This window comes from Rhinopithecus roxellana, chromosome 6 (assembly GCF_007565055.1).
Source record: "Rhinopithecus roxellana isolate Shanxi Qingling chromosome 6, ASM756505v1, whole genome shotgun sequence".
Lineage (NCBI taxonomy): Eukaryota > Metazoa > Chordata > Mammalia > Primates > Cercopithecidae > Rhinopithecus > Rhinopithecus roxellana.
The window spans coordinates 117,123,181-117,137,778 of NC_044554.1; the positions used below are offsets into that span (position 1 = coordinate 117,123,181).

General features: G+C 35.6%; 1 protein-coding gene across 1 annotated transcript in view; it reads right to left on the bottom strand.

Annotated features, from left to right (window-relative positions):
* ABCB1 (ATP binding cassette subfamily B member 1) overlaps positions 1-14,598 on the bottom strand; it is a 104,764-nt gene that overhangs the window by 44,238 nt on the left and 45,928 nt on the right. Inside the window, exons 8-14 of the mRNA XM_010370650.1 lie at positions 11,708-11,832; positions 4,837-5,008; positions 2,100-2,213; positions 1,841-1,951; positions 1,534-1,659; positions 1,213-1,416; positions 709-879 (exon numbers count right to left, since the gene is read on the bottom strand). Coding sequence (XP_010368952.1) covers positions 709-879; positions 1,213-1,416; positions 1,534-1,659; positions 1,841-1,951; positions 2,100-2,213; positions 4,837-5,008; positions 11,708-11,832 — 1,023 coding nt within the window. The remainder of the gene's footprint in view (positions 1-708; positions 880-1,212; positions 1,417-1,533; positions 1,660-1,840; positions 1,952-2,099; positions 2,214-4,836; positions 5,009-11,707; positions 11,833-14,598) is intronic.

The following is a 14,598-nucleotide window of genomic DNA, read 5'->3' on the forward strand; positions in this document are numbered from 1 at the left end:
AACTCCTTTGGTTATAAGGTCTCACTCTCCACATTCTCGGTCCTCACAGAATTATCTCCATTACTATCACATGCTGGAGATCAAATGCACAGTGCCTGGCACAGGGCAAACACTCAAATGCTATTTGGTGAATGAGTCATATGGACTCCAGAATCGCAGGACAGTCAAACTCTGTTGATAGTCAATAACGTGCCATGGCTTAGGTAGGTTTTCAGTATCACAGGCTCTCTGCCCCTCTCCTGGAAATAAGAGGTTTCTTATTTCCCATAGAGTCTTCAAGTGGCATTCAATGTCTTGAAAATTATGTGTGAACCTTCAGGTTGTATTTTTCTCTTCCTGGCAATATTACAAACTCTCAAAACCTACATAACAGGGTTATCCACATAGTCAAGTTTTGAAGATCACAATGAAGATGAATTTTCACTTGTATCTATATTTCTACGTTTTAATTTAAAAGATTAGCAAGTGTCTTTAGATGAAAATTTATTCATCATCACTTAAAATAAGATCAGAGAAATAAGTATAAATTGAACAATAAAACAAATAGAGAAAGATTTCAAAGAGGCCTAATGCTTTTATTTTAATATCTGAAGGAATCACTTAGAAGCTATCAGAAATTTCATTTTCTAAGACCAATATTAACAAGAATTAATAGTAGAATATTCTTACGCTTATAAATTAGGTTGGTTTGAACTAAGCCTCACTGACCTTATCCAGAGCCACCTGAACCACTGCTTCACTTTCTGTGTCCAAGGCTGACGTGGCCTCGTCCAGCAGGAGGATCTTGGGGTTGCGAACCAGGGCACGTGCAATGGCGATCCTCTGCTTCTGCCCACCACTCAGCTGGGCCCCTCTCTCTCCAACCAGGGTGTCAAATTTCTACCACAGAAAACCCAGGATGATTTAGCATAAGGACAAGCTATCTCGGCTCATATTTTAAATTGGTAAGGAATCCCATACACAACCCAAGTCTCACAGGTAATAACAGGTCCAGTTCTTTAAATCTTATTTAGCACAGTAACCAACCTCAGTTTTTAAAAATGTGTCTACGACCAGTTGATACTGCTAGAACTTTCAAATCTGAGGTAATCTTATTTTCCCTTCTTAGGATTTCTCTTCCTCCGATTTATAGTGGTTTCCTAACTTCCTGTGTAGTAGGCCTGCATTTTATTTTTTGCACCTCTAGAAAGGCAAAGGGCAAGGACAACTTACATGAGGCAGTTTCATGATAAAGTCATAGGCATTGGCTTCCTTGACAGCTTTCTCAATCTCATCCATGGTGACATCTTCACGACCATAGCGAATGTTTTCAGCTATCGTGGTGGCAAACAATACAGGTTCCTGACTCACCACACCGATGATTTCCCGTAGAAACCTTACGTTTATGGTCCTAATATCCTGTCCATCAACACTGACCTGGAATAAAAAGTAAGTGTGACTTTCATACATTTGTAGTTGAAAGGGTAACATCAGAAAGATGTGCAATGTGACGGCTGATCACCGCAGAGTCTAGCTCAGCATGGGTCATCTCACCATGCCCTCTGTGGGGTCATAAAGCCTCTGCATCAGCTGGACCGATGTGCTCTTCCCACAGCCGCTGTTTCCAACCAGGGCCACTGTCTGCCCACTCTGCACCTTCAGGTTCAGGCCCTTCAAGATCTACCAGGACGAGTGAGAAAAAAAAACTTCAAGGCAATTCACAGACACAGGGTATAGGAACTGACTGTTCAATAGTAGGTTTAAATATACATGCACTTTTTAAAAAAATAATCTCTACAAGAAAACATCAGAAACTCGTCATTCAATAGTTTAATTGTTGATTAATCATTTATCACTGTACCTTAACTTCTTTTCGAGATGGGTAACTGAAGTGAACATTTCTGAATTCCAAATTTCCCTTAATATTATCTGGTTTGTGCCCACTCTTCGAATAGCTGTCAATACTTGGCTTCTAAACAGAATCAAATTTTAAGAGATTACTAGGTTACAATAACTACTTTTAGTGATATTTTGTGGAAAGCTGGATAAAGTGACAAAGAAATTGACTCTTAACTGGACAATCTTTTAGACAGATGGGTAAATGGCCAACTCAGACTTACATTATCAATTATCTTGAAGATTTCATAAGCTGCTCCTCTTGCATTTGCGAATGCTTCAACGCTTGGAGATGCCTGTCCAACACTAAAAGCCCCAATTAATACAGAAAAGAACACCTGAGGAATGTGAAGAAAAAACATCAGGCTACTTAGATAGTGATAGCAATTTTTTTTTTCATACTTCTTCTGTCTTTTTCTAACATAGATAATTAAAATTTAAAATGGCGAGGCAATATATAAATATTAGGTGTTAAAAATATTTCAATAGTTTGAAACTAACAGTACATTTAATTTCTTTTTTTCATTTTTTTTCTTTTTAAGAGACAGGGTCTCACTGTGTCACCCAGGATGGAGTGCAGTGGTGCAATCAGAGCTCATTATAACCTCTACCTCCTGGGCTCAAGCAATCCTCCTGCCTCAGTTTCCCAAATAGCTAGGACTACAAGCATGCATCATCAAATCTGAGAAATTTTTTTTATTTTTCCTAGAGACAGGGTCTCTCTATGTGTCCCAAGCTGGTCTCCTGGCCTCAAGCAATCCTTCTGCCTCAGCCTCCAAAAGTGCTGGGATTACGGGCATGGGCCACTATGCCTAGCCAAGAGTAAATTTCAAATGTGTCATCTCAAAACGTGTCAAGTGAGGTGAGGGATATGTTAATTAGCTTGATCTGATCACTCCACATTTTGTGTGTATGTGTGTGTATATATAAGCATCACATTGTACTCCATAAGTGTAATGCAATTATGATTTGTCAATTAAAAAATAGCAAAAAAAAATTTTTTTTTTTAATTTTAAGACAAGGTCTTGTTTTGTTGCCTAGGCTGCAGTGCAGTGGTGCAATCTTGGCTCACTGCAACTTCAACCTCTTGGGTTCAGACAACCCTCCCATCCCAGTCTGTAGCTGGGACTACAGACAAGTGCCACCATATCTGGCTAATTAAAAAAAAAATTATAGAGATGAGATCTCACTATGTTGCCCACACTAAAAATATTTTAGAAGTTTAAATACTTTTCAATTTAGAATGCAGAATTAGTCTTACTTGCTCAATAAAACAATGATTTAAATTTTATAGGGCTAGAATATTATAATAGGATTTTTTTTATTTCTTCAAAGTCTAAGTTTTTTTATTTAGATCATCAGCAAGGTAAAGTGGAAATAAACACTATTAGAGGAGTCAGAAGACCCAGTTCTGAATCCTAAATTAGTACTAACTAGTTATATGTTGTTAGGCCATTCTCTTAGAATCTTTGGCTTCAACTTCTTCATTTGCAAAAATAGGCAAGATTCTATCTGTTCCCCTACCCAGCAATCATAGAGATGTTGTATCATGATAAAACAGGGTATATGAATGCTTTTTGTTAATTATAAAGCACACACACCTAAGGCATTGATACTTTATCAGGTTGTCATTTTTGCAACAAGGCTGTGTTCTCTTTAGGCCTTTTTGTTTGTTTGTTTGTTTTGTGCAAATCAGTTTCTTATTGGTAAAGACTTAACTGTGTTTCTCTTTGGGGTTGATGAAAATTAATGTCATTATTCATTTTTTCTAAATCACATGGAATTATATTGCTCAATAATTTACACAGAAGGAACTTTGCTAAGTGATTCTATATTCATTATCTCAATTAGTCCTCAAAACAACACTGAAAGTTAGGGCTCATTCCTGTCATGTCACTTGGCAGAAGAGGTAGCAGAGGCTTGAAAAGTTTAGCTGGCTGCCCCAAATCATACAGCTAAAAAGTGACACAGCTGCCATTTGAATCAAGTTGGTCCGATATCAAACCCTACACTCCCTATTCTGGATGCCTCCAGTTTGTGAGGTATATTCATGCCCAGAGAACACTGGATTTAAACTGCTTATCTCAATCACAGTTAAACGGAAAACATCTGTTATGACAACCAAGGATCACCCACAGCATCACTATACTAAAAACAAACAAACAAACAAAAAAAAAAACTTCATGGGAAAAGCCATTCCTGACTGAGCCAAGTTGGATAAGGCAAATTTGAAAAAATTAAAGAAGCAATTACTGCATCCGTATTACAAATCTGGCTCCTGAAAAAGGGGATTGTTTTAAGGGATTCTACAAAATATCATCTCTCACTATCTCAATCTATTTCTGCTTGGCCTATGAAAAAGGAACTAAGTGACTCTTCTAACAGTGTATTTTATTAGATCCAGATACGAATTGAGTTTGGTTTGCAAATTATTTCATTGTCTTTAAAATAAAAGAGGATAACATTAAATGGCAAGACTTCTGTGCTTGCACAAAGGTCTATAATGCAGAAAACTTCCAAACAATCTTTTAGGAAGAGGAACAACTTCCACAATTTGTGAGGTGGATTAGCTGCCATTCGAAATAATTTGAAAAGAAGTCAAAATGTGTATTTTGCCATTTTTGGGAATAGCAAATCAGAAAATAAAAGTGAAGTGTTTAGCATCAAGTTTGGCACAAATAATCTCAACAAATAAAAGTTCATGCTACTGAGATTGCTAAGATTAGTATTATTTAGGCTACAGGATAAATTGTGCAATATATCTGCAAAAACAAACAAACAAACAAGCAAAAAATTGGTTGTCGGATGCATCCAATTTTTTCCCACTTTTTAACCTAGTAGTGCATGTGTCTGTAGTATTCAATAGTTGTTCAAAATATGTTCTTCTAAAGTCAAGCCAACATTACTGGATTTCATTGGTATTTTATAATAATGGCTCATTTCTCAATATAAACCACTTACAGTGAGTACTTGTCCAATAGAATATTCCCCTGAGAGGACCAAGGTGGTCCCATACCAGAAGGCCAGAGCATAAGATGCATAGATAAGCAGGAAAGCAGCACCCATAGAAATATTGGCTGTAATAGCTTTCTTTATCCCAATTCTTTTAGCTTCTTCTAAATTTTTGTTGTACCTGGGAAAAAAACAAAAATGATCACATATACTCATACATTTTATGAAAACATGTCAATATAGCATGATAGTTACAGAGTGGCTAGGATGTGCTCAGTCCTGGTGATACACATGCACTTTGTCCTGCTGCTCATACATTGACCCTATATAGTAGTACTGTTTTACTCCCTTTTTGCAGAAGAAGAAACTGAAATTTACAGAGATTAACTTATTTGTAGGGGAGTCTTCTAAAATTTCCTACTCTGGCTTTAGCAATAGCAAAATAAGTGAAGCAATATTTAGCAAACTTCTAGAACTTATATTGTTTCGTACACAAAACAAAGTAGAAGCCATGGAAAAACCTGTGTCTTCCCTTCAAAATCTGCATGCCTCTTTAATTAAGTAATAAAATGGAGAGATAATGTTAGAAAGTTCTTTAAAAAAAAAAAGGGACAGTCATTTAAATCTCTGAACATTAAGGAAGTTTGGAGACAGTTTGCTCTCTGTCCTGCCTTCCTCTAGGACTGTTGGAATGACCAAATGAGAGGTTACATGTGTGAGAGCATTTTGAGAATTCTGAATTGCCATGTAATACTTTTTACATTTAAAAAAGCTGTATAATTTATCTTATTTCTGTAGACATTTATTTTAAAAATCACTGACCTACAAAAATTATTTGGCTTACAGGTATATAAAATTACATAATTATTCATCAGCATTCCCTCTCTTCCTTCTCCTTTCTACATATTGACTACTTGTCCTTCCCTCTGTTAATGCTCCCAACACTTGTCATGCCATAGCTGCCTGCTGCTGAACTAACAGGCTCTGACCTGGTGGCTTGGGCCATCCAGGGCTTCTGGCTAACTCAGTGACTGAGAAAAATTAAATTCTTAGCATATCTATAGCCCTGAACCCATTCATAGCAAAAGAACTACCCTACATTAACCAAACCTGGAGAGCAACCATTAATACTTCTTAGAGCAAATATAGGAAATTATACAAAAGGAGCAAAAACGAGCAAATGAAAAACATCAAAAAACAATGTTGGAATCACTGACAGATTTTATTTCTCCAGTTCTAATGACCTAAAGGTTATTCCCAACTGTAATTCAAATATTTTTTAAAGCCTCAGAGAGTGGTCAATTTTTGACGTTAAAGCTAAAGGAGATGATGTCTGTAACTCGACCTTCATTTGAAAGGAACAGAGAAGACTACTCTGTTTAAGAAGATAGCTGTGGAGATAAGCTAATGGAGCCCAGAGTTAAAGGAAAACAAGGAATTTTGCAAATATAGAACAAAGGTAAAAGGATTAGTGAAACAGGACAGATTGCCTTAAATCTGTCTGTATTTTCTTAATCACAACTCTCTGCAGAACCTAGAGTATTAACTTGAATAGAGGAGGAGCTAATAATTATTGAAATTAATGAACTTACTTCCATATAAAAGTCATACTTTAAGGTCTTTGATCCATAAAATTCACAACTATATAAATATTATATAGTATTATATTAATTTCCTTTGGAGAACTTGTTCCATTAGTATGTACAGCAGAGTTCAAGCACTGTCCAGATATGAACATGTATTGTTTCTTGCTTTCATGACTACTTTAACTAGGTACATTACAGAGTTACAAAAGCATGCCAAGTGAAATTTACATCACTACTGTGTTCACTAAAGATGAAATTTAAACAGAACTTCATAGTGACCACATATCAACACATCATCAGTTTCTACCCCCCAAAATGTAAATCCTCAACTTGCCAGTTATCATCTGAACAGAAAAATTATTTTTGAGAAACATTTCAATGATTTATATACACACATGCACACACACATAACACAGAGACATATACATATCTCTCACTTTATGAGTTGGTCTGAGGTGAATGCTACCACTGGGCACAACTTACATAAGAGTACATTTAAGGAAATTTAATACATATGTACTACACTGTTATCGCCTTTATTTCAGTTCTCGCTTACCGAGACTAATGTAGAAACCATCTGACGTTGTCCTATGCAGCCAGAGGAAACATTTGCACAGAAGCACAAGGAAGAAAATCATTTACACATCAGAAAGGAGAAATAAAGGAAAGAAGGGGGTAAAGGGAAACGAGACATAAACAATACTCCTTTTCTATAAGCTCTTTGGTGTTTTTCATTACAAATGCATATATAAAACCAGATATTAAAATCATCCATTCATCAAAAGCTTTAGTATAGAAATGATCATGAAAGTAGGAGCGACTAAAAGAGACTAAAGTTATATAACAAAACCATTGGTATATAGGAAATATGACTCATCTTAAATATTATAAAAATATGTATCAATAATGGAAGTAACTACTTATGAGAGTAAGGAACAATTTTGATTAAGCAAACAGAAATGAATACTAATAGATAAATATATTTTCAAGACACATAAAAGAGAGAAAAATATTTTTAAATGAAAAAGAACAAAACTATTCTATACAATTGAATGAAATTTATTTTAACTTCTGGTTAAATTTCCATTCAAAGACAGCCAGCTTCCCTCCTGCACTGATAATTTGAAGAGAAAGCCAGATTAAGACCTCGATTACTTTATGTAGAAGCAGAGAAGGGAAGGAGAACAGGAATTAAAACTGATTATGTTTGGTCTAAGAAGAGTCATCAATTCTACTTCCAAATTATATGCCAAATCTAGGTACCTGTCACCCCTCTCCTGCCTCTGATCCAGACCAGGGAGATGCTCTGGCCTGGACCACTCTGCCAGTCTTTCCACTGGTCTCCCTGCTTCTACTCTTTGACTTCTCACATCCATTCACGAGACCCATTACAGGCAAAGAAACAATCTGAAAACATAATGTGGATGTCATTCCTCTATTTAACACCCTCAACCACTCCCTTGTGCCCTTGGAATACAATCCCAACTCTTCATTATGGCCCACCATCCCCACATTCTGGCCCCTGCCCACCCCAATCTCCCCTCACTCAACTGAGCTTCAGTCATGCAAGCCTTATGATGCTTCCTAGAACATACTAAAGTCTTGGCCACCCAGGAAATTTGGAAGACACTTCTTCCAACCTATCCCATCTCTCTCCCCACCATGGCATGCTTTTTCTCATCCCTCAGGTCCCAGCTGAGATGAAACTTCCTCAAAGACGCCTGCCCCAACCACCATATTTAAAGTTAACTTGCCCTCCCCATCATCATCATTACTCACTTTGATTCTTTCAGATCACATTTTTAAATCAATATTTTTAATTTTTTCTTTGACAATTCCTTATATTTATTCCTCCTTTCTCTATTCCTTCCATTTTTATCCATCTTATTATTTTGACTGAAGATCATACAATATCCTCTGTTTCTGATTCACAGCTGAAAACCTAGAGCCCTAGCTTTGTTTAGACCTTTATAAAATAAAAAGGAAAAGAAAAGGAAAACCTAGAACTTAGCACAGTGCCTGGCATGTTGTAGGTGCTGAATCAACTTGTCTAATAAATAAACTTTTAAGAAATGGCCAACCTGGCAAGGACATCAGACCATCAGTTTGTAATCTTATGTCAGTCAGGTCTGAGTATGAATTCACACTACCAGTGTGGTCCAAAAACAGCTAGACACAGAATTTAATGTAAGGTGGTCTCAGGTTAGCAGTGCCTTTGGTGAATCACAGAAGCAAACACAAATCCTGCCTGAAAGAATTGGACTTCAACCCAGATCCATAGCAAATGTAAGATGGCACTGACTGGTAGGTTTATTTCAATTTCAGAGATGATGGATTCATTTTGAATGGATGAAATACTGTGTATTTTCTAATTGTTCATTCCTGATTTACAGGAATGCCATTTATTCTGAATAATGATAGGTACCCAGAGATCTTATTGTATTTTGTTAGCTTATAAAACCTACTGGAATTTCTGTGTAGACAATCTTATCATCTGTGAATAATGACAGTTTTCTTCCTGTTTTCCAATCCTTATTGCTTTTCTTTTTTTGTTTTCTTTTTTTCATTCTTACTCTTATTTGTTCTATTGGTCTTATTATCTAGTACTAGTACAACAGTACATAGAAATGATACTATCAAACACACTTGCCTCATTCATTTTTTTCTTATTTTTTTAATTGACAGACAAAATTGTACGTATTTATTTCATTTATTATTTTAAGTGTTAAAATGTTTTTAATGTTTCACCTCTAAATGTTTCCAGTGGGTCTCTAATAATCAAGAAGGTTGTTTCTTATTCCTAGTTTTATGAGTTTTTGTCATGAATCATATACAATTAATGCTTTTCCCCTTATATTAAAACAAATTTTTTTCTTTTAATCTATTAATATGGTTAATTATATTAACAGATTTCCTAAAGTTAAAACTATCTTTGCAATCGTAGGACAAAGCCAGCAAGTTCAGGATGTTTTCAATTTGGTATTTTTCACATGGATTTATTTAGCTAGTAATTTATTTATTTATAATTTCTGCATCTATGTTTTAGGTGAAACTGTCCTTTAGTTTTCCTTTCTCATATTATACCTGCCTGGTTGTAGTATCAAAGTTACACTAGCCCCATAAAATGAACTCACAACTTTTTTTCCATTTTCTACAACAATTTATGTTAGATAGGGTTATCTCTTTCTTGAAGTTGTGGTAGAACTTTCCTACAAAATTATCCAGACTTGTGATTTCTACTTGCAGGAGAGAAGTAGTGGAAAATGGAGATTTTTAACTTTGAATTCAATTCTCTTAATTATTATGGGTTTACTCAGATTTTCTTCTTCTTACATGAGGATTTTAACCTACATTTTTCTAGCATATTGTCTATATCTTGAGGGTTTTAAAATTTATTGGTATAAAGCTGTAATTTAAAAATAGATTTTTAAATCTGTTACAAGTTTTCCCTACTCATTTTTTTTTGTTCCTGATTAAACATACAAGATAGTTATTTATAAGTCTTTTTAAATAATTAGTTTATGGATTTGTCAATCTTCTACTCTTTTGCCTTTATTTTCTATTAAATTAATTTTTGCTCTTACCCTTATTATTTCCTTCTAATATTTTATTGTTCTCTCTCTAACTTCTTGATTTAGATGTTTAGTTCTTTAATTTTCAATAATTTTGTATTTCTTCTACCAGATACTCTGGTATCACTGGATTAGGACTCATTTTTAATGTGAAATCCTCAGCTTTGGAGAGAGATTGTTTCCTAGTCCACAGAGCAGTATAAATTCAGACCCCAACTGGAGATAGCAGCCAGGCCTGAGAATCTAACTTCTATGGGGAGATGTTTTCCCCCAGCTGAGAACCAGGAAGAAGCTGTTAAGTTTTGTCTGTCTTCCAACGCTGTTGGGCTGTTGGGCATATTATTTTTCTGGTCCACCTTTTCTCTGAGGAAAACTGGAAAAAATTCCAAACTCGAAACTTCATTATGTCTCTGCTCAAATAGCAGCTAATCAAAAAATATTTTTCTGAATAACTTATCTAAATAGTATCCTCATGATTCTCTTATTTTATTTCCCCAAATAATATTTACCCCAATTGGTGTATTACCTATTTGATTATTTGTGGTTGTTTGTAACCTTACCCACCCCCATTAGAATTTAAGCTCCATGAGAGCCAGGGCTTTATTTCATTGAATATTTGCTCAGTCATTAAGCAGGACTCCTCATTTTATTAGTCAGACATATTTTAAATCAAAAACAAAGACTTTAGCAAAAATCAAAATGGAACATAGATACTGCTTTCCTTTGAACTATGGCACTTAACCATTATAAATTATTCTCAGAGGACATATCTTTATATGTGTGAATATACCATATGAACAAGAGTACTCCAAACACATATGCACAGTTAAAAAAAATTATTCAGTGAATACTCATGTAAGTACACCTGAGATCAAGAAACAGAACACTGCCAGAACCACAGAATCCCCTGCTGTGTGTTTGGCTCTCCTCACACAACTTCTCATCTTCCCCAGAGCTAACCACTATTCTGATTTCTGAAAATTCCCTTGGTTTTCTTTATGGCTGTACCACACAACGTATAACCTCCTTAACCAATACAGTTTACTTGTTCACACTTTCAAATACATATATATTCATAAGATTGAAATGTTATAGCATCAGAATATTATAATTTATATTCAATTTTAAATAAAATTTGTTGCTGCTTAGAAATCAGTAATCTGATTTATATTATAAATTTCAATAAATTACCATCTATGCTCTCAGAAATCTAATAAAAGGGAAGAGTTGCAAGCATCATACTAAACAACATATAATATAAAAGATTTTGAACTTTTGTACACATAAGTGCTTTTTGGTTATATTTTTATCTTCCAAATCATGTAGCACATGTCAACTGAGTAGGGGCCTGGGCAGAAAGGAAAATGAACCACAGATTAAAATGTCCCCATAGATCTTACACAAAATACTCAGTCAATCTTAGAGAGTCACTAATTAACTTGATAGAGGAAAAAAAATCAGAGGTAGAAAATACATTTCAGCCTTAGGAAACTATTTTTACGTTATTGCCCATCTAGAAACTCTTTGAATTAGCAGATAAAAGAAAAGTACAATTAGAATTGCAACTTTTCCAAAATATTAGTTATGCTGTAATATATCCATTAAGCTATTTCAGAAAACATATATATGGGAGAAAATGCTTATAATTAATGCTATCAATCTGAAGGGCATATGAGAAGACAGAATTTAACATATCTATCCATTTAAAAAAGAAACTCAAACCTTTCAAGTTCTTTCTTTTGTCCTCCAAATGCAATCACAGTTCTAATTGCTGCCAAGACCTCTTCAGCTACTGCTCCAGCTTTTGCATAAGCTAAGAGTTCTTTATCAGTAAATGAAGACAGTATCTGTTTAAAAATACAATTTTGGATCATGAAAAAAACGTTAATTTTATCTTTTGTAAAGCAAAAATAAATGTATACATAAGTGCTGCCTATACATTAATGTATGTGTAGGACAAAATCTGTCTTTTACTTGCCTTTGGTTATCATGTTCTATTTTTTAGTATCTATATTCACTTTGTAAGCTGCCCCAAATTCTTTTTGGACTGAGATGGTATATAATAAAATATATTAATTGAAAATTTTCTTTTCCCATTGAAAACCTCATAAAGCCTCATTTAAAGAAATATAACTAGAACTTTTAGAAGATGATAAATTTCAGAAAAGAAAGTCTATACTACATTATAATTATAAACAAATATAGAAAACAGACATTATATCAAGAAAATATGGCATGCGTTCAACACAGTAATTGCTAATGGTTCTCTGGTTCAGAAGTGTCAAGGTGGGAGGCCAGAAGAATTCAGAGAACCAAGTACATATGGTGACTGACTTCAAGAAAGTCCATGCCAAAGAGTTTCCTCTGTTGGTGCTCTTGGGCAAAGGAATACATTCAGCCACCCAGGGAGGTCTTTGTTTTGTGGATACTCTTTGATCCTTCTGTTTGCTTCCTGACCATTTATTCTGTGGATGGAACAGTAGTGGATACTTTATATACACAGAAGCTCATTAATTCTTCTCAATTGCATAGTGAAGTGGCTATTATTTCCCCCACTTTACATATGAGGATATGGAAGCGTGAAAAAGTTAAATAATTTTCTAAGTATAATATCCAGGATTCAAGCCTGAGTCCGTAAGGTTTCATAGTCTGAATTAACAGCCACTGTAGGAAACCTCTCAATGAAACCAGCCACTGATGCATGAACTTGTGTCCCAGAGGGTCCTATTATGGAAAGCTGGATCAATTGCAATGGGAAAAGGACTAAGGTTATCGCACCTAGAATGCTGAAGTGGTCAACTACCTAAATAAAGATTACCCATTACAGGCCAGGTGTGGTGGCTCACACTTGTAATCCCAACATTTTAGGATGCCAAAGACGAAGAATTGCTTGAACCCAGGAATTCTAGACCAGTCTGGGCAACATGGCAAGACCCTGCCTCTACAAAAAATTTAAAAATTAGCTAGGTGTAGTGGCACATGCCTATTGTCTCAGCTACTCAGGAGGCTGAGGTGGGAGGATCGTTTGAGCCTAGGAGGTCGAGGCTGCAGTGAGCAGTGGTTGTGCCACTGCAGTCCAGCCTGGGCAACAGAGTGAGACCCTGTCCTCCCCACCCCTCCCCCAAAATTGCACAATACCAATTTATTTTAAAAATTCTGATTAAATAGAATTATATTCTTTCAATGAAAAATTCACAGGCACTTGTGGACTCACTTATGTAAGCAACATTGGTCTACCCCTTCTTCGCATAAAAACTTCGAAGTTATTTGGGTTTTAACAGTGGATTTCTCCCTTTCCTGTGTGTGAAAGTAAAAGGAGCTATGACAGCTAGAGGAATGGGTGGATGAAGGCAAATGAACATTGATTAGTTATGTTCTAAGTGCAGACATTGTGCTGCACATACCTAACCTCTTTAGTACCCAAAATAATATTCCATTGATTCACTAGACATTCCTGACTTCTCAAAGCAATCTTCCTGGGGCTGTCCCACCATATTTGCAGAACCATTCATGCTAGGAGGTCTGAGATAGGGTGGCCAGCACCATCCCTGAACAAACATCTGCAGAATAGAGGAGGCTCATACAACATGCTTTAGGAATGTTTTTCTGCTCCTTCTGAAACCTCATGGTGCCACAACAATTGCCCACAATGGAGACAATCAACGATAGGAAGATCACTTCAAAGTGATACTTCAAAGAAATACTTTAAATTTAGGAGTTTTTTTTAAATGTTATTTTAATTTATTGTTAATATATCAAATACCACAATGAATTCTACAAATCTAGCTCCTTTTTCCTTCTATGACCTTCCATCATTATAAGCAGACAAAAGGATGGTAGAACCTTCATTAAGTGTTGTGTTTTTGAACAGATCATGTCTGTGAAGAGGAAAAAAAAAAAAAAAAAAACAACCAAAAAAAAAAAAAAACAAAGTCCCTCTAACCTATCCTATTATCATGGATATGAAAAGGCCAGGCGTGATGACTCACACCTATAGTCCGATAGTCCCAGCACTTTGGGGTGCCAAGTGAGAGGATCACTTGAGGCCAAGAATTCAAGACCAGCCTGGGCAACACATGGAGACCCCATCTCTACAAAAAAATTAAAAACTAGCTGGACATAGTGGTATGCGACACACTCATGATGCAGAACAATTCAGTCACAAGGATCCCTCAGGCTACCTTTTATAACCACAGCTGCCTCTATCCCTACCCCTTGCTTCTCCTCCTGTTCCCCATCACTTTTACTTCCTAGCAACCACTAATTTGTTGTCATCTTTATAATTCTGTCATCTCAAGAATGTTATATAAATGGAACCATGTGGTATAGAACCTTTTGGAATTGGTTTTTTCCACACAGCATAATTCTCTAGAGATTCATCCGGATTGTTGCATGTATCAATAGCGCTTTCTTTTTCACCATTGGTTAGAATTCCATGGTATGGAAGAACTACAGTTTGTTTAACCATTTATTTACCCGTTGAAAGAGATCTGGACTGTTTCCAATTTGGGGCTATGATGAAAAAAGCTGCTATAATCTTTTGTATACAAGTTTTTATGTAAACATAATCTTTTTCTCTCAGATAAATGCCCACAAGTGCAGTTGCTGGATTG